Source organism: Teleopsis dalmanni, chromosome X, assembly GCF_002237135.1.
Source record: "Teleopsis dalmanni isolate 2A chromosome X, ASM223713v2, whole genome shotgun sequence".
In the NCBI taxonomy this organism is placed as follows: domain Eukaryota; kingdom Metazoa; phylum Arthropoda; class Insecta; order Diptera; family Diopsidae; genus Teleopsis; species Teleopsis dalmanni.
The window spans coordinates 14,597,958-14,621,945 of NC_051848.1; the positions used below are offsets into that span (position 1 = coordinate 14,597,958).

Here is a 23,988-nt window from a genome sequence, read left to right on the forward strand (position 1 = left end):
ACTATGATATACTCGTACACGGTGCGAAATCATTGTAAAAATTTTATTATTTCACTTCGTTGAACTGAAATATGGATTTTCAATTTCAGAAACTTTTTTAATATTTCAATTGTTTAAGAAACTTGTACGTCTTCATATCGGACACTTTAAATTGCACCATGCGAGTTTATGCAGATGTTGCGAAATTGCTTGGTTCAACTATATTATTACTATATGTATGAAAAACACAATAACCCGATTAAAAGATGTTGAATTATATATGAAAAGATAAATAATATAGCAGTACTTTGGAAGTTTAAGAGGAGCACATCACAAAAACGTATGTCGTTTCTATATATGTGTTTTGTCATCATATTCGGATTATTTGTTTATAATGCCATCTTAATATTTTTTTCGACATACTGGATGATAACAAAAAGTAACGAGAATTTCGAAATTGCCGACCCTAGACCTTATTTAGCGAACCAAGTATTTTTTTCTATATTGGTTGCACTATTGGATGCGTTTGGATGTGACCTATAAATCAATTACGATACTTAGTTTGTGTTTGCCAAATGAAAGAGCAATATGGTATATCGCTTTATGATTATAGCTGTGATTATGAGTAACGCTGCTGAGCACATAAGCAAGGTAAATGTTTGGTGACTTTTTACATGCCAAAATGTCAGATCAGAGAAATGTGATTGAGTGATGCAAAGCAATGACATATTGAAAAAGAAAGGTATTGGGTAACAATGCTATGTCAGACCCATTCTTTAATGGATGGTGGAAATGAAAAAACATTGAAGATGATTCATGGTCCAGGGCACAAAAAATCAAAAAATTAAATTGAATATGGTCTATAATAGCAGAAGTACAATTAGAGCAGTTGCTGAAGAAATATTAATTATTACGATACATTCCAATCGATTTTTATAAATGCATTGGACACGAAATTAATGGTGGCAAAGTTTGTACCGATAGTCGAGCGCCGAAGTTAATTTTTTATGATTATTCATAATTTATTCATAATTATAAAGTAATTAAGGTACAACGTTTTTCGACAAATAAAACGTTGTTGAATGAGATTAAAATGAAATCGGTGATGAACTGAAGACAATCTTAATCCGACGGTTCAAAGATGTTTCTCAAACTTGAACCTACGAGAGACTACTTTTTTATAAGGACAGGAATTAACATTACAAATAGAAATATATAGTTCTCGTTAATTTTTGTTTACTTCAAGTCTTATTCATATAGGTATATATTTGCATCAAAAATCTATTTAATTTGTTTTCTTTCATTTTTTTTAAAGAAAACTTGCATTTCTGTTTTTTTGCACTTTAATTTGTTGGTCGTTAGAAATTACTATAGAAAAATGTTTCCTTTAGAGTCAACGATTTACGGAACTTAAGATTTTATATAAATTTTTCATTTAATAATCCTCTTAAGAGAATTTTCCTATCTAATTTTAGTTTTTTTTTTTTTTGCGTTATCTTCTTAACTTTTTTCTTAAAGTATCTGTAAGATATTTGCCAGCAAACTTCCTTCAACAAGTAACTCAACAACTGCAATTCCCTTAGTTCATTTTATTCTTCGTTTGTGGTCATTACCGCCATTTTTCATGTTAATGTGCTCATCCCTGTTTTTTATGACTATTTTGTTTTTGTACTTTAAATAAATATTACGACAATTTTATATCTTTTTCATGTTCATTATATTTTGTATTTAAAACATACAACGAATTATTCATTTGTTTGTTGGATTGTTAGATTGTTGGATTGTTGAAATGTTGAGCTGTTGAGCTGTTGAGCTGTAGAGTTCTTGGTTTGTTTGGTCAGTGCGTGCTCGATTCAATTACCTTCAATACGTCATTAATTTGTGCCCGTTTAACTTCTGGGGCGGACATAAAATGGTCTAGGAGAAGTTTATGGCGTCGCACGCAACAGTTTATGGCGAGTTTTCCGAGATACATCCTGTAGTTTTGTACATTCTTGTAGCATTAACAACCATTGGCCCCTCCATATGTACTTTAAATAACTCAAAAACTGCTTCTGATTTGCTCCAATGCACTTTTATTGCTCGCCAATTTAAAGGCGTTTTTATTGCATTTTGGTGAAAAAATATGTGTTGTAATATTTAATTGAGTTTTATACCATAAAGTATTATTTAGCAAATAATGAAATAATGTAAATGAAAATTTTTGTGAAAAAGTTTTAACTACACGCGATCTGCGTTAATAATTTTCCCACTAAAAAAATACTCATACGCAGCGTTGGACCCAACAAACCATTTTTCATGTTTAACGCCATGTTTTCAAATGTTTTTTTTGTATATATATTTTTAATATATTAAATCCATGTTTGCTCTTTAAAATTTCTCTTGCTACTGTTATTATGTATACAATTTTTTAATAATATTGCAGTCATAAATATCTTTTTTCACAGTTTCACATTTGCACAATTGTTTTTGATTAAAAATCGCTTTTTATTCAGTATATTTAAAAAAAATTTTTAAAAAAATTTAATTTTAAATATTTATTAAATATTCACATTTCTTGTTTTCTAAATAAACAAAGCGTATATTTTCAAAATATTTTGTATTTGGGTTAAACGCAGATATTGTGCTCAAGTGCAGTACATGTGCATTTTTTCATTGAGTTCATATTTTTAGTAGCTTTTGAAATTTTTTGATTTTTGTAAAATAAATTTGAAATAAATTTATTTTTAGTATCCTTTGTACTTACACAGTTAGTAATATTAATTAAAAATTTATTCAAACAAGAAAAAAGTATCATAAAAACTGCACTTAACCCTTACATGTTATTTATAAATGGGTGTTTAGCTTTTACTTTCTTACTTGACTTTACTTCTTTGGAAATCAGTAATATTTTATTTTGTAAGATCAAAGTATCATATAATCTAAGTATATAACTACTTAACCACCAGCTGCAATACAAGTATTAAAAACTTTTGATGAAACTCAATAAGTTATGACTTAAATGACTTATGCCATCGATGCTATCTAATAAAACACCACGACAAAATGTATATGAGGCACAGAAATGGACTAATTTTATTAGTCCATTTTATATCTACTCAGTGTGTATAAGATTATTTTATAGAAAACCGATACGTTATTTAATAACCCTAAGAGATTCTTCTAAGCTTAGACTGACTGCGAGAACGTAACTTGCTCGAGAAGCAAGAAGATGTTTCTTTAAAGTAATAGAAATATTTTCAGATGCTCTAAAAATATGTTACTCTGTAATGGTTTTCATATAGACTAACATCCAGTTTAAATTATAAACTAGTTTATTTCTTTTAGAAAAACCTTTAAGGAAAATAATTATTTTTTTTAAATGTTATTTGTTCTTTTTTTTCTAGTTTTTATGCTCATATCATTGAAGTAATGTCATAATTTTAGTCATTTATGAAAATAACATTTTCGTGACCGCATTTTTAAGGATCGTCTCGTAAATTTTATTGCTGTGGCTGAAATTGTTAATATACTACAATATGACGATAATCATAATAATTATTAATATTTCTTCTAGGATTGCCATCCTCGAGCGTGAACTCGTCACAGTCATGCACGCGTTCATCGCTCTTCACACTTCAAATACTCATAATACTCATAGCAATTTTAATTCATTATCTACTCCAGGTACCTGTTTATGCACACCAGAATACCAGAATGCCAGAATACGTACAGATAGACACATATACTCCGACATTGGAATACCCAGCTCGGAATAGTTACGTTTTATGGCAATTTCAATTTCAATTCAACATTATGCTATGAAAAATGCCACTTACTAATTTAATAGTGCTAAAACGCGTTTGTGTAATTGAGTGCTGAAGACACAGTTACACGATAGCGCAAATACACAATTACACGAATTCACCATTCGGTGTTGAGGCTTTTGTTGCTTTGAACGCCTTTTATGGTTCGTTGAAGAGGCGTGTGCGTATGCGTAAGCGCGTGTAAATGGTGAGTTGTCCTTTTTGGCGTTGAGAAATGTAATGCAAAGGATGTAAGATAATGGAAAAAATTGTAATGCCAAACGGAGTAATGCCAAATGGCATTCATGGATGTACAAGCGCGGCGTGGAGTGTAGTTCACGTTTATTCGCTAATTTGAATCCAAGAAGTGCGTGTGCAAATGACGTTTTTAATAAACCAAATGTGCTCAGTTTCTTTTTTTTTTGCTTGTTTCAAGTTAAAGTTCAATTTTAAATACGGGTTTAGTACAATTTTTGTAAACATTTTTTTGACATGTGAGTACGTGTGCAATTTACGCCACTGCGCGTAAGAGGACATGAGTGCAAAGTAACGGATGGAGTCACGTATGTGATACGTTGAACTGCTTCTGCAATTGTGCATTTCTTATCAAACACATTTTATTTATGGCATCTTCCTGATCACTTTTAAAAACCTTTTATCCAAATTCAATTTCACGTCATCTTTTCCTAATCAACACGAATTTGTGATGCTACACGAAAAGGATGGAGAAGACTTTTTGAGTAAAGGTTAATTGGAAAAAGTCTTCTATTTATTTTTGTACTCAAACCTACAGTCTCTCAAATCTCTCAGAGATTTGTCACTGTCATACCTTCATAACCAAATATTGATTACAAAGCCATGCCCACAATATATCGCTAAGTAGCAATACTGCAAAAATAGTGACGGCTATGCTCTACACCGGGGTATGTGCAGAGCTACCTGGACTCATAAAGTCCAGTCATATTGGATAATTTGGAGACTATCTTACATGCCGGGAAACAGAAATATAATTAAGCAAAAGAATATTGATTAATTAATTGGTTTGATCATGTTAAAGAAGAATATATATGCATTCTCTGTATGATAAAAAATCGCTTTTAAAGTTTTGGATGAAAAAAACAGTTATAGTAAAAATATTTTACTTGCAACTTACTTTCTTTCTGTTCTAAGTATTGATATGCATTGATTATAAATACTACTTCTACTATAAGTAGTAGTTCGCAAGTATTTGGCAAATACAAATGTTAAAAATATCGTTATATGTGTTAAAGAATGGAGCGCCCAATACCTTAAGTCTGGTTCTGGACAAAGCTGGATATAAACATGGCAGGTGCTCTGATGCCTTTTCTTCTAACGTCGGTAAACATGTACTACAGACCGAGTGTAACTTTATGACGTCTTATAGTACAGTGTCCTCTTATGACAGATATTAATCTAGATATTTCCGATTTAATTTGGTGTCCAAAGTCGATGGTTCTACATTTGGAATGAAGAGACCATGCAGCTCTTGACAGCTCTTGACTACTAAGAAAGTATGAACCCACTCTTTAAATACAGGAGTATTTACCTGTCTCAAAAAATTGTCACAAATCAACCTTCGGCTGTGGCAGTGTTAGGTATTGGAGCTCAAACTAGAATTGCCTTGGAAATGCTGCTTGGTACGTTAAAACGTCTTCTACAATTTGGAACTATTCTAGAGGAAATGCAGACTGTTGAAATAGCTTTAATAACTACCTGACTATCAGTTAGAATATACACTTCCTTTCATGCGCAAAGTAAAATATTGAGGTAAAGTCGTAAAGGTGGTAGGATTTACTAATTTCTAGGTTGGCTGAATAGATTTTGGCTATTATGATGTTATCTGTTTTTAGCCCAACAATTTAAATTGCTTTCTTCCTTTGCGTTGTAATGAACCCTGCCTTCCAATCTTATCTTGAGGGAAGTTCTGACAGCAAAACTATTTTCAAACTTGTTGGTGTACTTGTTGCTATTATTACAATATTCAATATTACAATATATAAATATTAAAAATAAATAAATAATAATAGTAAAAATAATAATAATAATTAAAATAATAATAATACGGAATATAGAATTTAAAGAGTTGTTATTGTCAGTATTGTATTCTAGGTAACCATGCTAGGAGGCTAAATCTCCCTTTCAACCATATCTGCCGCAGTTGTGGTGTTTGCTTCTTTCCGGCATATGCGCGGCGCCTTTAAGACTTTAGGGACTTTCTTTTTTAAGGATCTTTCGGAACTTCAGGACCTCTGTTTGCATAGCATCAAACACTTTGTCAAAGGTTCTAGATGATATTAACTCTTGGGTTTTAAATAACACGGTAGCACAATGGGTCTTTTAGGCCTAAGTGGATCTCCCTGAGATCGCCGGTATAACCTAATCTCACCTATTGTCAGTATTCTTTTTAACATTTTCACTGTTTAAAATCAAATCTGATTTTTTTTTATTAGATTACTACAGATCACATCTATAAAATACTTAAGATAGACATCTTTGATATAAAACACTTATTTTTTTATAATTTTTAATTATATTTACACTTTTTTGCTCTCGTTAAAGAAGAAAGATTATTTAATTGTTGCTGCATTTGTCGAGCGTTTCCGTTTAGTTGTAATTACTTCCTGTAATTATTCATTCACTCAACGTGTCACTTACTCTCGAGACTCGAGACTCACACCAACACACTCACACTTACCTAGCTTAATACAAGCTTAAGTAGGGCACATGCTGTGCCTTATTGTTGTCTTGTATTTAACGGCTAAGAAATATAAAAAACAAAACAGTAGAAGAAAAAAAGAAAAAAAAACAAAGCACAGAACAATTAGCCCATCCCTACTTGCCTGCCCCACCTAAAAGCACAGCAGATGGCAGCCAGCGCAACACGAAAATAGCGCAGCAGGTTTCTTTGTTTGTTTACTACTTGTTCATGCTGATTTGTTGATATGCTGCCGCTGTCGCTGTTGTTGTTGTTATTGTTGTTGCTGCTGCTGATGTTGCGTTTCGATTCTCACTTTCAAAGTCACTTACTAAAGCGCCCACGGATCCTTTACGCTTGCAAAACACTAAGCGAGAATAGCCTAGCCATTGCAATATCAACAAAAAGCGAAACCACAGAATAACAACAACAACAACAACAACAACTCTACAAAGCAAACAGTAAACAGGCGTGTCAGTGACTTTTAATGCTGTTAAGTGACGTTTCATAGACTTTTTGTTTCTCAATTGTAATTAAAAGTATGTCAAGTTGAAAAGACGAGGGATGTTTCTGAAATTTTATGCTGGAGTTCACAAACCTTTTTTTACATTTTGACACAATTTCAACAGTTTCAACAGTTAAAAGAATTAAAATTTATTAATTTGAAGTAATGAAGGTAATGAGGAGTAATGAAGTTATGTGCAGTCCACAACGCAGCGTCGGTACTCATAATGAGCGGCTGCAGAGGCGTCTGTTCTCCAGGTTAGGAACGGCCTTTTTAAAAGTGAGATGTCACTACGTACAAAGCTTACAGAACTGACATTGCGCTTATAACTCATTGTCAGGGCTTTGCTCCCTTCTTTAACTATTTACTGGAAATAAAACATGAGTCTTAACCGGATGGAATTTCAGTCTCCAAGTGGTACCTGTACATAAACGGCGAATCCACCTGCTTCAGGTGCACGCACAATAGATTTGGAGGTGCGAAACTCACGTTTAAACAGAATCTCTTCGTTAGGTACAACTGTAACTACATGGTTTCCTGCGGAGAGGGGAAAAGAATTCTCCCGCGGTTAGGATTGCCTGTCGTAAGAGGCGACTAAAATCCCCCAGTGCTAGTCTGGCACTAATGTAGAAAGTGCAAATGGTAGTGAGTTGTGGGCGGCAACTTGCGACATCTGACCAGAGATGATGCTATCTGGTACTTCGGGGGTCAGTGGCCCGACAGCTTCGGCTGTACTGACCATTGGTGTTGGCTTCGAAGTGGTTGTGATTAATACCCACACATACGCGGGAAGATTGTTTTGCTTGTCATTCATTCGCCGTGATGTGCGTTTCAAACCGGGTGCTGCAGCCCAAATTGTAGCAGAGATAGTAGGTGGGCCTCGCATCTTACCAAGGTGGAAGTTATGACTTGCATGATTTTTTTCATTGGTACCGGCGGAATAAGGAGTGATATTCCAATGGGGCGTTGATTGACGCTTAAATTAGGACGTGTGTTAAGAGCACCGTTGAGCCATCCTGGCAGGAAATCACGTAAAACATATAGAGACATCTGTAACCACATGGCTACAGTTCCAATGTTCCTTTGGGAACTCAATGGAATGAAGAAAAAGTATTTAAAGTAAATTATTTCAATAAAAATGATAAAAATAATATATTTTTATTTATAATTTTAAGTTTGTGTTTCGACATAGAAAGAAACTTATTTAAATGTTTTTTTTTTTGTTTGTTTAACTCTTTAACTATTTTTTAGCTCCTCTAAATTACGGATTGCGTTTAAAGTTATTAAAAGTCTATTCATGATTAATCATCACTTAATTATTTAGCGATTTTTTTTTTGCCCCAAACTGTTTATTTATTGAAGACAGTCTTCATGTACTTTAAAACACTTTTACTTTTTCAACCATTTATTTTGATTATTCTTTAGTTTCCAGAGTGAGGTAGTGGATGCACATTCATCAACAGTCTCAAAAATATTCAAGTAATTCCATTTCTGATCAATGTTCCCAAAATACAGATTAAACGTTCATGCCTAAATCAATGTTCAATTATCTAAGATACAATCTTAAACAAAAACTTGTGTCATAACAAAGGCTTTTTATTGTAATAATTTTAATTTGAGTTGTGTTAAATTCAGTGTAAATGCATAATAAATAAGTATTTATAGCATTGAGTTAAGTAAAAAAAGCAATAGTGTCTTTATTTTCTATAGACAACAGTGTTCAAATTAAGAAAAACAGTAATTCTTAGTTAAGTATAGCTGTGGTTTATGCGTTTATTTCTAATTATAGCACAGTAGCTTCTAATTTGAACAAAGCGACTTAAGTGTGACATTGTGACGTTAGTGTGGTTGCTTAAGTCTATGTTTCAGTTTGAACAGTGTTCAATATATAGGGCTCGCAATTGCAAAATTGCAAAAAATACAAACTATTAAACCAATAGATTTTTCCAAACAAAACATTTGTTGATGGGTATTTTCCAATATCTGAAGGACTTGTATGGTCATATGATTTTATTTCTAAATTTAAAATTTGATTTTTAAAATTAAAAGAGGATAATTAATAGTGCTTTATCTATTTACTGATCAAAATGACTTTCTTGCTATAAAAATAAAAATTTTAATATTAAATATAAAGCAAATTTCGATTATTATAATAAATCGAAATAAGCAGTTTAAGAACTTATTTACAAAAAGAAACTTATAATAAACCATTTTATGCAACTGAAATTTGTTATATGAATATGACTGTATATTATGCTATTGTATATAGGTTTTATTTTTATTTTTTAAATTTGTATGCAGGTGTCCGTCCATAATAATCAATACATAAGTTTTAAAAAAACTTTAAACTACGCAATAGCAATTCCAAGAATTAAAAATTGCCAACGAGTCGCAATTTCACCAACTATTATTAATTTTAGCACACCTCCCACGACTGTAGGCGTTTTCGTATGTGTCGCAGCCTTACTGACAATAGGTTTAATTTATTAAATTGCAGATATAAGTTGAAGTGGGCCGAAATGCTGACTACATGTGCAAGGCCCTAGTATCATGCGCCCTCCTTTTCTTCTACTTGTCATTATCTGGTACGCTTTCTAATTTTTTTTAATTCTTTCAATTATTTATTAATTCATTCATTCCTTATGTACATGTTTGGCTTTGGAGTCGCCGGTACCGCCTGCATTTTAAATGTCATATATCAGCAAACATCGTCAGGCGTGCTCCGTGCGGCAGTTTCCACGCTGCCACCGGCCCACGACCCACCCGCCCACCAGCACGGACACTGACTGGCTGCGTTTAATAGCCTTTATGTTTATTTTCGCTATTATTTTGCATGCATGCGTTTTTTATGCACTTCAACATTTTTGCTCTATAATTTCTCAGTTTAGCCTTTTTGCCATTCTGTTCCCGTTTTTTGCAGGGCATTTCATTTAAAACGGCAACTTAAATTGCAGACGCGCCATTAAGTTGTCAACATTTTCACTTAACCTGCAATTTCAGCGCAAACCCAGAACGAATGGCTCCGGCTGCGCTTATGTTGGAAAAGGACGAGCGCGAGTGCCATGCAACATGTCGACTTGACATACGTAATTCAGCATTCTTCTCCCCCAATCCAATCTCTAGGCTGTCTTGCGAGTTGCATAAACATTAAAACCATTTCGAGTGCATTAAGTTTTTCCGCGTTTCGCGTCGCTCTTCTCACGTTTCCATTATCATGACACATTTTCATTTATTTATTGCAACTGCTTGGCCTTGAACCACGTCAAAATAGCGTTGAAAAAATTGGTCCTGATTTGTTCAAAATTTTTGTTCCTTTTAGTAAAGTAATTTGGATTTTAAAATTTATTTCAGCAGCACTTCAAAGTATTTATATGCTTACACATTTCCACAATGCAACCAAAGTCGAAACCACAGAGAGTTTCTCTTATAAGAACCCATATCTGTACCATCAACCTACATGCGAATTATCGATATCGATATGTATTCGAATTGATTGTGATTGAAAAAAATGAATAATAAAGTTTATCTAATATAAGATAAACCTACATGTGATAATATAGTATACGGAAGGCTCACTGACTGATGAAAAAGACGCTGCAAGAATCTTTGGGTCTGGAACAAGACCCGAAAATCCTCTGCAATCCTCGGAATTTCTAAAACAAAAGCATTATCATATTTCCTATGCAAATAGACACAATTGATATATGTGCTTATTTTAATCCTAAACAGAATACCAAAATCAAAGGACGGTCATCTTGACTGATAATCGAGCAGAAGAACGTTTAAATCTTCTCATCAAGTATGGAGTCAATAAGTTCCGAGACATGTTCATTTGATGGTAAGATAAAGAAAAAAAACTTAAAGCAACATTCTTGCTAGTACGCCGAAAGAAAAAGAGAATAAAGAAGACTACCTGCTTTATGAAATTCCAGATCGGTTAGGTGGACCTATAAGCTAAGTCAATATAAGGATTGTTGAGATTTGATAAGAAGAACAACTTAAGAATTACAACTTAAATTCAATGTGATTAAGTAAGCAAAATAAAAATTGCCTGGAATGAAGTTTTATAGTTTCTGCAAAGAAGAAGAGGGACTAAAGCCTCCCCTTAAAGCATCCTGAGGTAGTTCTCTACACTGATGCGTAAACAAAAAACTCTCAAGAATGAATATATTTCAACCGACGATGACAAACTCCGAAAAAACAACAAATACTACCACTTTTATGGAAGTGGAATATAAAATATTAGTTTTAGCCCATAAAGGGAGTTTAATTACATTTCATGGTGTTGATTTCTCTCTTATTTAATAATATTAAAATAATAATATTGGCACTTATAAAGCCAAGCTTTTGCTGTCACGGTCTTCTTTCCCAACAGAAAACAATAATAAATCAAGATACGAAATTGCTTTGAATCCAATATCAAAGAATGGTCAGGAAATAAAAAAAATTAGCTCCAATAACACAGCTCTAACTAAAGGGGTAATCGTTTAAATTGCATGACAGGTTCAAATTTCGACGGGTATTATTCGTAAGTTGTCACTTTTTAAAATTTGAATGGATGTTTCATTAGCGGCGTTGCCTTGCCAGTGTGTCAACCTGCGAAAATTTCGTAGGACGGTTAATTAGCTAAAGCCAATAAAGCCGATGTGTTAATCATGAAATCCACTTACTACTCTGTCTCCATCCTTTGTGATTAATTTAATCAAATGGTATTTCTGATCACATCAATTGCAGTTCTTGCTGTATCCTTTCCTTCTCACCCCATCTTCGGTTACTGATGGAAAAATGAGTTTATTAAATTTATTCAAATCAGCCAAATCGCGTCAGTCCCTTTATAATCCTGCGTGTTTGCGCTGCTTAGTTTGGCTTTCGTCCCAAAAATGAAAAATATTTTTAAATGATAAATATTTTGGTTGGTTCTTGTACATTTAATTGCTGTGCTCTCGAAATGTCAGAAGTGAGTTTGGAAGTAGCTGCAGCCTTCAGCCTTCAGCCTGCCAAAAAAGTTGCCTTAGACAACGGCTGCCATTGTTTTTGTTATAAAATACACTGAACAAATCAAATGTTAGTCAAGTTCAGTAGTTGCAGAATGTATTTTTTAACGAAGGGAACTGAAGGGAACTGAAGGGAAAAAAATGTCTTTGCTTTTTTTACTGATTTTATGTTAATTTACGACGTTAACCTCGTAAAGCAAACAAAATGAGCTGTCAATTTGTGTACGTGACCAGGAAAACATTGCATGTTTGCACTTACGGAATTCGACAGTGAATATGCTTGGTTACGGATGCACCAGCTTTCCTTGTCGAAAAGGATTTTCCTTTTCTTAGTTGCTAGTCATAAAATTCTGGTACAAGGATTACTGTCCTTGTGTACTTTCTTCATAGATTTACTGTGACAAAATTTTTAATTTTTTATTTTATTTTCATTTCTTTTTTTTCTATTTTCAGCATTTTTTGTACGCATAATTTTAGTAAGTAAGACAAATAAAAAAGGCAGCAGCAACAAGAAACACAACAACACCTAACTAATATTTGAAGCAGCAACACCGACAACAACGTCAGCAGCAACAGCAACAACAACAACAACTGGAAGCTCGTGACCAAAATTTTAATAGAAAAATAATTTGAAAAAATATATATACAAAATGAGTAGAGTCACAGCAATCTGTTTTTCACTACAACGGATATTGATACCCGCAGTGCTGGTCATAGGTGAGTTGAGTTACTACTTCTACCCCTTAAATAAAACAAACCACATTTTTGTTTAATTCTGTTTAATTTATTCAAATAAGTTTTAAATTTGCTCAAACTTTAATTGTTTCAAAGCATATTTACACTGTGATTTCGCAAACGTGTCATGTGCTTGAAAAATAATTGTTGCATGCTTTTAGGCAATTAGCCTATTGCCTGCCTAACTAGCAGCATCAAAATCCATTTTATCACGTACGGAGTATAACGCGTGTGCTTGGTCCTCCTTAAGAAGAGAGAAGAGCTTAAATCACGCGCCTGTTAGCAAAATTAGTAAAATCACCACAACTTGAAATGTTCACATAACGTTAGCATAATTAATTACTTAACCCAGTAATTGGAAAGCCAGTGGTTTAATAATTATAATTCTCTAATTATACCGAAATCAGTGCTGGATGTGAGTCTTGGGGTTGGTTTTATGTTGAGACAATAACCATGCATAAATGATGTCACTGTAGTAGAAACTTAAACAGATGAAGTAATGCAAGGCATTCAAAAATTAAATATTTTGTGTATCAGCCTTAGGGTCAAATGAATTGATGGCGTTTACATCATTTTAATAGAGTTATATATATAGTTCAATGGCAAATAAGGAATATGTTCTAAAGTTTCATTTATGTAAAGTTAAAAAAGAGCCAATTAAGATTAAAAAGTGTAAAAATTTTATATTGTGTGGCATGTAAATCTGGTCGGCGATTATACGAGTAAACTCTGTCGTTCTTCATCTAAATTAAGTCATTTTGTAAGCAAGTAATTGCATTCATTTTCACACACTTTAATTTCCTTCTTTATTCTTTCACTGTCTCTTTCTTTTCTTTTATCTTCTTTCTTTATTCTTTTACTGTCTCTTTCTTTTCTCCATATTTCTTTGTAGAGTCAACTTTTTTTAATGTAAGGCGCAAAGATTTTTTTATCCTGTGTCCCTCAATATCGTAACCATTCAGGTTATTATTTTATTATTAAATTTTTGAAGTATAATCGCTCAACAGCCGGTACTACAGCCAGAAGAGTCCTATTGTATCAATTTCAATATTAATTACACAAAGCCCTTTAAAGCTTTCTGAACAAAATCCAGAACTAAATCTAGAGAAGAGCTCTTAATCTGTTCTGGAAACAGAAATTCCAAATGAAACAAGTTTTTTCCTTTTTCTTCTTTTTTTCAAGGCATAATCTGTATTCAGGTTACTTGCGGTCATCTTCTGTTCCCTAACAGCTTTGTCAACATCAGAAATACCTAGTCGCTAAAATACTGAATATGGTTTTAGAGGATCATCTAATAATGCAATACAAATATAATCGAGTGCGACCTCATCGGTAAAAACATTTGTAGCATTTTATAAAATAATAAAATGGATTTTATTTACGATTGTATTGTAGGCTTTGAAGATGGAAATCACTGTTAGAGAGGTGCATCGAAATGAAAAAGTGAAGTTTTAGAGCACATGCTGTAAGGAAGTAGAAACAAACAATTTTGAGGGCCTTTTATTGAAAAGGTTGTCAGATGTGACAGTTTACAAATCAGCTACACATTTATAATTATTCACACACTCCATAAGTCTAAACAAAGATCCGACAATAGTTATGGAACAATCCATAACATAGTTATCGTTATATAGTAAAACCAAAAATTCAAAATGACCGTACATAACATCCGATATTGACTTATTGATTGAACTGATACATTTCAGATAAGTAAGAAATGTAAAAAATTCTTAGAAACCAATTCGCAACTTTTTTTTTTTTGAATTTATTCTCTTTTATTGCGATCTATCAATTCAGAATAGACAATGAATAATATTAATTAAGAGTAAGTGAGCTTGAATGGACTGTCACAGATCACAGATTGGTCACAGATCAAAGCTTCAGTGGCATTTGTTTGCGGAGACGTTTGAACTTCTAACATTTTATTCAAACTAATTTTTTTTTATTCTAAGCTCTATTAGGAATTTAATAAATATATTATAATTTAATGAATTATTAAAAACTTTTTTAAATATTTTATTATTATCTCTTTTTTAGCTGCGCTTATACGTCCGGTCGGAATCTCCTATATTTATATGTTAATGTTTTTTATAGCGCCATTTGTTCCCATAGCCACACATAAAAAGCGGAGAAGACCTATTAATGCCAATTTATTTATACTATTAACAATATCTGTAATCATATTATTAACGCATCTGATATTACAATTATTAATAATATTTCACGATCTGAAAAATGATTTCGGTGCTTGTTCACTGACTGAACAAATATTTCGACATATTGGTTTTATAGATTTTCGAAATGTAGGGTAAGTAATATACAAATAAAACTTAAACTGTACTTAATTCTTTGACTTCTCTATAAGAACAACGACTTAGAATGTAAAACATAAAAATTTAATATATTTATAGAGTCCTAGCTATAATTGAGTGGTTATCACCGGAAGTACTTGTATTTTTAACATCCATTATTGTGTTTATTATTATCAAACAGTTAACTGCTAAAACCGATCATACTTTAGTAGAAAATGGAGATGTAGTACCCAGCGAAGGTAATCCAGAAGTTAGCAGCACAATCCAACAGGGATTAGGGAGAATAACTCAAATATGTAAGTTTTTATATAAATTTGTATCACTCTTCTTTTATTACTATGCTTTTTACTATTCTATAGTAGGTATACTATAGAATAGATATATTATAGAGTATACTACAGACTACAATTGATTGCTGATAATCAAGATTTATGTATCCTTTTTTGAAAAGTTTCGCAATTGGATCAATGAAAACTTGTTCATTATTTCTTATTGATCAATTAACCCATCATTACATAAATCATTTATTTAATAATTATGTAGATCTGAATTTTTAATAGATTTTTTTTATTAATGATATTTAAATTTCAATTGGATATTATATTAGTATTTTGATAAAATTTATAAATTAATATAAAATATTAATATATTTCAGCACCTGTTTTCTGTATGACCACATTATTTTTTTCTGCCATTTTACGCCCATCCGTACCGGGTGGTTTCTATTTTTTGATATTTCTGATATGTGGAACGTATTGGGCAACATATCGCTCACTATTATCGTAAGTCAATTAGAAAATAATATTTCGAATTATAATTTTAAATTTTTATCCATTCTGTAGGCGAGGTTTCGCGATGTTAATGCGGCTGATGCTTGTAGTGCTGGCACTGCACATACTGCTTTTTGTTGGCTATCAGACGCCATGGTTACAGCAGACAATACCACAAGATAGTTTACTAGCTAGATTATTGGGCTTGGAGCCTTTAATTATTTCAAGTTGTGAAAAGGATATACGCTTTATTATATATAACTTGGATTTGAATATTGTGTCCTTCATCAATCCTATCGTAATGTTCTTTTCATACTATGCAATAGCGTTGACTTCTAGGAATATACTTAAGAAGAATATGGTAAGCATTATTAATAAAAAAAATAAAAATACATAAATTATAGGGTAACACTCTATATAAAAGTGTAAAGAAAAGCTTAACTGGAGCACAATATCTATCTTTGTGAATATATAAATTTTTGTTTTACTAATCAAAGCAATAAAAGCAATAAAAGCTTTAAAAATGTATTTAAAGCCATTCTATCGCTATTATAGTGGATAATACTTTCTTAAAGGATTCTATGTAAACACATAAAATATATATCTATTGTACACTGTACAAAATTGTGACTTAAAATTCATAAACTAACACTGGAATTGTTGCTAACCTTACGTATATATTTTTTTCTTCTTTGTTTGTTTCTTTTGTTATATTTTTATCTATTTTTATCTATTTTCTTTACTGAATGCTGCTTAATGCTGCGCTAATAACAATAAAATATTTAAAAAAAATGAAAATTTAATAATTTATATAACTAAATGCAATAACTAATGTTAAAACAATTTGAACTGGCACGCATACCCATTGTTGACTTACATGCATACCCTACCCCCACACAACATACATCCAAACAAACACAAATACATTCTAAAAAATAATTGCTCATACGCCATGGTGCACCACACATTTCAACACAAAATCAATTCTCATTTGCTACTGTTGTGTTAATGAAGCTGCAGAATGTTGCAAAGGCCAGTGATGCAACAGATTTTGGACCTGTACAGCAACAGCAACAGCAACCGCAACAGCTGCAACGACTACAACAACCACACCCACTACAACTACAGCCACAACAACAGCTTCAACTCGAAAACGGTAGTAAAAAATTAACCCGTCAATTCTCATTGGTAACACAACCGTCGCGTGGTAGTAAAAAGGATAATTGGACTAAAACACAACGTTTAAGCGTAAGCGATTTTCCAAATTTTCACCTCTTTTGTTGTTTTTGCTTTTTCGATATAGAAAGGCACAAATACAAATTAGTTTTGAAGGAAGAAATTGCATTTTCTTGTATTTTTGTATTTTTGTAATTTTGAAATATTGATTTTGCAGAAAAATTTTATTTTTATTTTAAATTTAAATTTAAATTTTTTATTTTATAATTAAATGAACACACCACTTAAAGGTAATCAACTTAAACGCTCTCTTCCATACATACTCTTCAGTGAGAAATAATAGAAAACTTTCTAATAATATGTTAACTCTTCTGGCTTTTTGTTTTTCTTCTTTTATACAATAAAAACACAAATAAATATATATATCTAGAATATGAAATCGTTTAAGCAAGAGACACAAGGGACATCACTGAAAAGTGATTCAGTTGGTAAACCACATGTCCTCGTTGGCGTTTCTCAAACTTTTTCAATAATATTTTTTCCTTTACGTCGAATGTATGTCCCACTGACACGCAAAGAACGGTCTAGAGTCTAGACTTATTTGTTGCAAGTCAGAAAAGAGATTTGCATATGCCATGATCTTAGTTTAATATTATAAATAAATAAATATGTTATCTGTTTATTGCATACGTCAATAAAATGTTTACAAAATTGATCCTTTTTTAATTAAAAAAATATATATGAAATGCTTATATAGAGTGAAAATGATAAATTATAATAGAGTCATAATAAGTAAGAGTTGACATAAAAAATAAAAAAAAAAAACACTAATAGAATAACAATTGACATTAACGATAGATAGAAAACATGACCGACCATTGGCTCATATTAACACTGGAGTGTTACTCTAAAAAGTGAAAAAAGTTGAGAGCTGAAACAAGTTTTAAAACGCTAAGAAACGTTTTGGACCTGAGTTTGGTTAGGTTAATCTGGTTGACCTCATGCAATGCATACACGTGTCAATTCCTACCGATATCCGATAGATCTCTATGTAATCTCTATGTAGTAGATATTTTTTTCAAATTTAAAAAGTGATTGGAACCTTTTTATCTTAGTTAAAGCCACTAACAATATTTAAAGATTCTATTAAAGTACGTTCTTACATCAGACCTTTCAACGCAGACCCTATGCGAAGTAATTGTAGTAGTTTTAAATTTAAATAGTTCACATTTTCGTGTGAGCAGTATATTTCTATATTGGAAAAATATTATCTTATATAATGTAAAAATTTTAAAAGATTTTTTAAAGTCCTTTCTTATACCAGACCTTAATGGGATTTTAACACAGACCCTATGCGAAGTAATTATAGTAGTTTTAAATTAAATTAGCAGTATACATTCTATATTGAAAAAACATTGTCTTATTTAATGTAGAACTATAATTTATGCATATTGCAAACATACTTTCCAGACGTATATATATAATATGAACAGCAAATATAAAACTATGTCGGGTTGAAATAAAAAAAATTTTATTTCTAATAAAGCTGTCAATAATAAAGCTTCGCTACTACCAGATATCAAGTAATTCGGATTTTCCTGTCATCCAAACAATGTATGGTTTGAATCAACTATTGATTCCCTTATACAGGAATAGAACAGAAATACTATAGCATGTCTGTTCGATGTCCAGTGAAATATTATGTATTACATATGTACATAATATGCCTATACATAAACAGAACATATGGAATAAATCACAAGTCACGTAGTCACGGGCGGACGGGTAATAACTGTTTAATAAAATAATAACTATTTTTTAAATTACGTAAATAATCTGAAAGCCCGTTTCGAAGTAAACTTCTGTCTATGGTCCAGAACACTAGCTATTAGAAATGAAAATCAGAACATTTTAATTTGATCGTTTATATGGCCTCGGCTTCGTTTAATGAGTATTGGATTGTTTGTTTAGTTTTTATTGATTCCCTGTTTTAAAATATGTATATATGTACACATTAATGAGTGACAAAGGGTAACTAGGGATCACCGCAGAGTCCATCAAATCTGTGCTTGAAGTTATCAAGGATCAGCCAGAATATTCACTAAAATCGATGAAATTGGAGTTAAATTTCTTCGAAACTTATGGTTTGATTTAAGCAAGTTGACAAACGACTGGAAAATGATTAGAATTTAGTATGCAAAGGACAGTATCTTTTTTTTGATTTATATCATTTCTGTCATCAACAGATACTTGTGATAGATTTTTAACTAAAATCACATTTCAACTGTCAATCATTTCCAATATTCGCCTATTTCGGAACCATATGACTTTTTTCTTTTCCGAAACATGTGACGAAGAAACGCTGTTTAACAGCACTTCAGTGCATGATAACCTTGCTGATGCATATAATTGTTAGCAGATGCCCTCACTGCTAATACTTACTTACTCGTCTATTTGAAAGATGTTTTTTACGTACAGTTTAACAGGTGATATATTTATTATAGTTCATGATTGCTGATAATAATTCATTGATATGTTGTTGGCTTACTGAAAAGTTTAGATATAACATCTAATAAATATTATAAAAGTTATTTTGAGTAATGATGGTATTAAGAATAGTTATTTATGATATATATAAGCTATATAAATATAAATAATAATCTAATTAAATATATAGTCATGGTTTGGTTAAAAATTTGTGACCATCGTTTAAGGTCGTAAGCGATTTTATTCTATGGCTAAAATGGATTAAAAATTACCTAATAAAAATAAAAAAGAATTTACCTAATAACGTCCATAGCCAATTTCGCTTATATCATTATTTTTTTTTTTTTGATTATAATACAATATTTTTATCTTGCTATTAAATTATTTTACATCTTAAAACTTTACTAGTATTAAGTATTATGTATAAGACATACTTATATTTAATATTAAATATGTAAAATATTCCATAATTTGCCTTTAATTTGATTTTTTTTATTATAAATGTATAAATTTATATAATTAATTTTATTTGTTTTTATTAAAAGAATACCTTATATAATTTATTTACATTTCATTTGTTCTTTTCTTATATATATGTATATATATATATATATTACTTATTATAATATTATTACTTATTAAAATTATATACTTACAAATATGTGTACTATATTGTTTAATTTTATAATTTCACAATTTGCATTAATTTAATTTAATTTATTAACAATTCTTTAATTCTTTCTAAACTCAGACTTTTTACATAAAATTTAGGTTGGTTTAGGTAGATACAACGAATGCTAAATCCAGAACAGTTAGACCAATAAGATCCATTGCGATATTCTGTAATCCTAGTGAACTTTAAACTCTTTGCTAAATAATTAGTATATAAAGCGAAATTAGGACTCTATACGTTTATTTAGATTCTCTAGAAAACTGACATGCAAAACGCTACCATCCCTCATCTTCTACTCAAATACACCACATATATGATACGGTCCTATGTTAGATGATTTATTGCATATCGCAGAAATATTTTAAAAGTAGAATTAACGTTCTATATATTAATTAAAAAAAACAATATAAATTTTTATATAAAGGACCTCTACAATTTAATAGGTTCTATAAAGACCAAAAAGTATAAAGTAATAAAATAAATTTGTTAGTTGTCTCTGAAATATATAATATTTAATGGTTTTTTATATATTTTTAATGTGGCTGTAGGTCCTTTCTTGTTAAATTAAATTAAACTTTTAATATTTTTTGTTATACATATAATGTATAGATAGAGTATATTATACATATAGAGTAGAGAGTTCGCCTCTCCTTGAGTGTCATCATCAGGATTATGATACGTCATCCTCTTTATTCTATCCTTTATAGTGTACTGATGTTTAATTTATCGGAGGAGAAAATTTTTTTTGTATTACCTGATATTTTGATTTATATATAGTAAATCATTTTAATAAAATCGCAATACGAAATAGATCACTTTTTCTTGAAATGTTCACTTTATTCAAATTTTAAATTTTTTTTCAAAGCAAAAACTATCTCTTCCTCTTTTAAAGTAAAGCAACTCTAATGCATAAGATTGTTTCATAATAAGTTATAACATAAGATATATACTCGTTCTTGTCTAACGGATAAAGGAAAATAGCTTCAGAACTGCAGCAATTCCATTTAATTTATTTTTGTTATTATTTTTTTAAATCTTCATATAGTTTTTTTATTAATATTTTTGATTTTTGATTTTTTTATTATTATTATTTTTTGGCATATTTTTTGTTTTGCATTTTCTTTTATTATACCTTTATGCTCTTTTACTTCCGCTTTAGGTCTCGTTACGCCGACCTGAAAATCGTCCACAGATAACTCTTGAACCGACTGAAACGACGCCTGTACGTAAACTAACCTTTTGTGTGCAGTCATCTACTACTCGTAATCATAGTCTATTCTGTATCCAAATATAATATATATGCAATTGGGTTCGATCTAGATCTTCATGTTCTGTTCCATTCATTTGTTTACTAACATATGTAAAGCTTACCCTTATATCTATCACCTATATATCCAATATAATATTGCTCGTTTTAATTGTAATTCGATTCTATTGTTGTACGAGTATAGAATAACTATTTATCTAACTAGTTTAATTAAACGAACTAATTTAGCATAAGTTAGCATTACTAACCATAAAAATAATTTTCAATGTACATATTTATTGTATCGTCTAATCGTCATCATTCAATCGCTGTGCTCGTCTAGCAAAATAAACCTATACTCCAGCATTATTTTTATCCAGATTTAAAATTTGAAAACTAATTAGTAATTATTGCAGAGATTACACTTTTAGTATCCACACTGTATGTTGGTTAACATATAAATACACTAAGAAAAATTAAACACAAAAAATGTACAATTTTCAATTGGCAAACGCACTAAGCAATTTTATAAAACTACACTAAAAAAATATGTTTAATAAAAAATTAATACTAAATTAGTGTGTGAATTTGTATTGCATACTTAAAACTTAACTTAATTTTCAGTTTGGGCTCATTTTTTTTTCTGTGCAGTTACTTTAATTACTTTATTGACTTAGCTATTTTGTATTGAAGTTGTTTTTATTTTTAGCGAATTAATATTAACAATCACATTTAATAAATTTTATAAATATTTATAAATATTAAAATAGCAAAAAAAGAAAAATAATAATAATTTTGACTTCATTGCATATCGTTTGAAATTCACCTCAACATGTGTCGTCTCCATTTCGTTATGTTCTCATAAAATCATTCAACGAAAATCGAAAATCTTTTCAGTGTATACAACATTTACATTCACAATTCGTTTTAGTGCATTTCACATTGTTCTCTCATACACTAAAAAAAAACCCGTAATTAACTAATTTAGATTTAAAACTAATCCGATCTTTCTCTTAATATATAAATCAATTCTCTAGCTAATGCGGGCTAACCTGAAAAAACAAGGTTCTAGACTTAGTGGCGAAAATTCTAGAGTAATTGGTGACGCTGATATACCATTGGACACTATACAATCTCAAGAAGCGGAAGAGAGATCAAATGTTGGAAATGAAGACAATTCATCCATTTTCGAGCATTTTTGGTATGGCATTGTCAGTGTCGGTGGTTTTATATATCAAAACAGCTACATATTCACCAATATCCTAATGATGGTGAGTTAACAGTTTTTATGCTTATATGTACGATATACAAAAATATTTATACAATATATATAAATATATATGCAATATTTATACTTTTACTGGAAAAGAAGATAACACAAGTACAAAAATATACAGGGTTTTCTATTTTGTGGTTCCGGAAGTAAAGACTTCTGATTGGGGTTTCGATAAAATTTCTATTGAAATAGATGTAATGTAAACATTTAGCAGTACTGGATCCTTTGGTAATAATTTTCGATGACTTATCGGCACGTAACTGTCAGTAGTCGAGAATTTAAACATATTTTACTGTAGACACATCCAGTAAACTAAAAATAAACTAAATAATCATTAAACAATATTTGATGCAAAAACTTTTCACAAGTTTTCACAATTTAAATGTGCTCAGCGGCTGTTAAACGATCCATACGATCGCAGCTAAACAAATGGTGTCTTAAATGACAGCTCTGATAATATATGTTTAATATACAAGAAAATTTTTGCCAAATTAGAACCACGACATGGATAACCCTTTATATATAGATATTTATTTATTGTGCATTAATTTTATATAATATTTTTTCAGACTTGGGCTATTGTTTATCACAGTTGGTTAACATTCGTTCTACTCCTATGGGCTAATTTGCTCTGGATGATACCCAATCAACGCGCCTCTATGATGCGTTCAAGTCCTTTAGTGACCCTATACGCTGAACTACTAGTGGTTGCTCAATATATTTATGGCATGAATTTAAACAATAATGAATTGCCAACGAAAGTTGATGTAAGTATATAATTGATTTGATTAATCATTTTAGGTATATTACAAAAAATATGAACGACATTTCTCAAACCATATTTAGTAGTAATATAAATTATTTTTTATAGGTATGCTCTAAAGTTATTATATTCTTTGTATTAAAAGTACAAATATATATGCTATATATGTGATCTACGATTATAGATCCTGACGAGATCTATGATCTAGGAGGCATTTGTCAAGCTGTAAATAAGACCAAGTCTTGATACATCACAAAAAGAGAAATAAGAAAAGATGAATGATTAGATCTGCATTTAGAGCAGTTGATTTATGCGTGACATGTAATTTTATAGAACGTGACTATATTTCTATCTTACCTATACTTTTTCAGAATACTTTTTGTTTCATGAGAAACTGATTGTTTTTCCGAAGCGATGTTATTCGAAACTCCGATGAGAACGATTTATTATATGATCCAAGATAACTTTAGATTATATTGTTAGATATAACATTTATATATTGAAAAAATTTTTAGAAATAGTTTTTAGTACTCGGTACTTTATACAATCATTGTGCTGAAATTAATTCTTT

At 30.8% G+C, this 23,988-nt stretch overlaps 1 protein-coding gene across 6 annotated transcripts in view; it reads left to right on the forward strand.

The window, feature by feature from the left end:
• LOC119661937 (piezo-type mechanosensitive ion channel component) overlaps nt 1-23,988 on the forward strand; it is an 89,203-nt gene that overhangs the window by 40,024 nt on the left and 25,191 nt on the right. For 5 of the 6 annotated variants that reach the window (XM_038071450.1, XM_038071453.1, XM_038071454.1 and 2 more), the window contains 8 exons: nt 12,433-12,696; nt 14,752-15,022; nt 15,126-15,322; nt 15,682-15,808; nt 15,869-16,157; nt 21,292-21,354; nt 22,416-22,649; nt 23,224-23,421. In XM_038071450.1, coding sequence (XP_037927378.1) covers nt 12,630-12,696; nt 14,752-15,022; nt 15,126-15,322; nt 15,682-15,808; nt 15,869-16,157; nt 21,292-21,354; nt 22,416-22,649; nt 23,224-23,421 — 1,446 coding nt within the window. In that variant the 5' untranslated portion in view covers nt 12,433-12,629. The remainder of the gene's footprint in view (nt 1-12,432; nt 12,697-14,751; nt 15,023-15,125; nt 15,323-15,681; nt 15,809-15,868; nt 16,158-21,291; nt 21,355-22,415; nt 22,650-23,223; nt 23,422-23,988) is intronic. The other variant, XM_038071452.1, reaches the window with a different exon arrangement.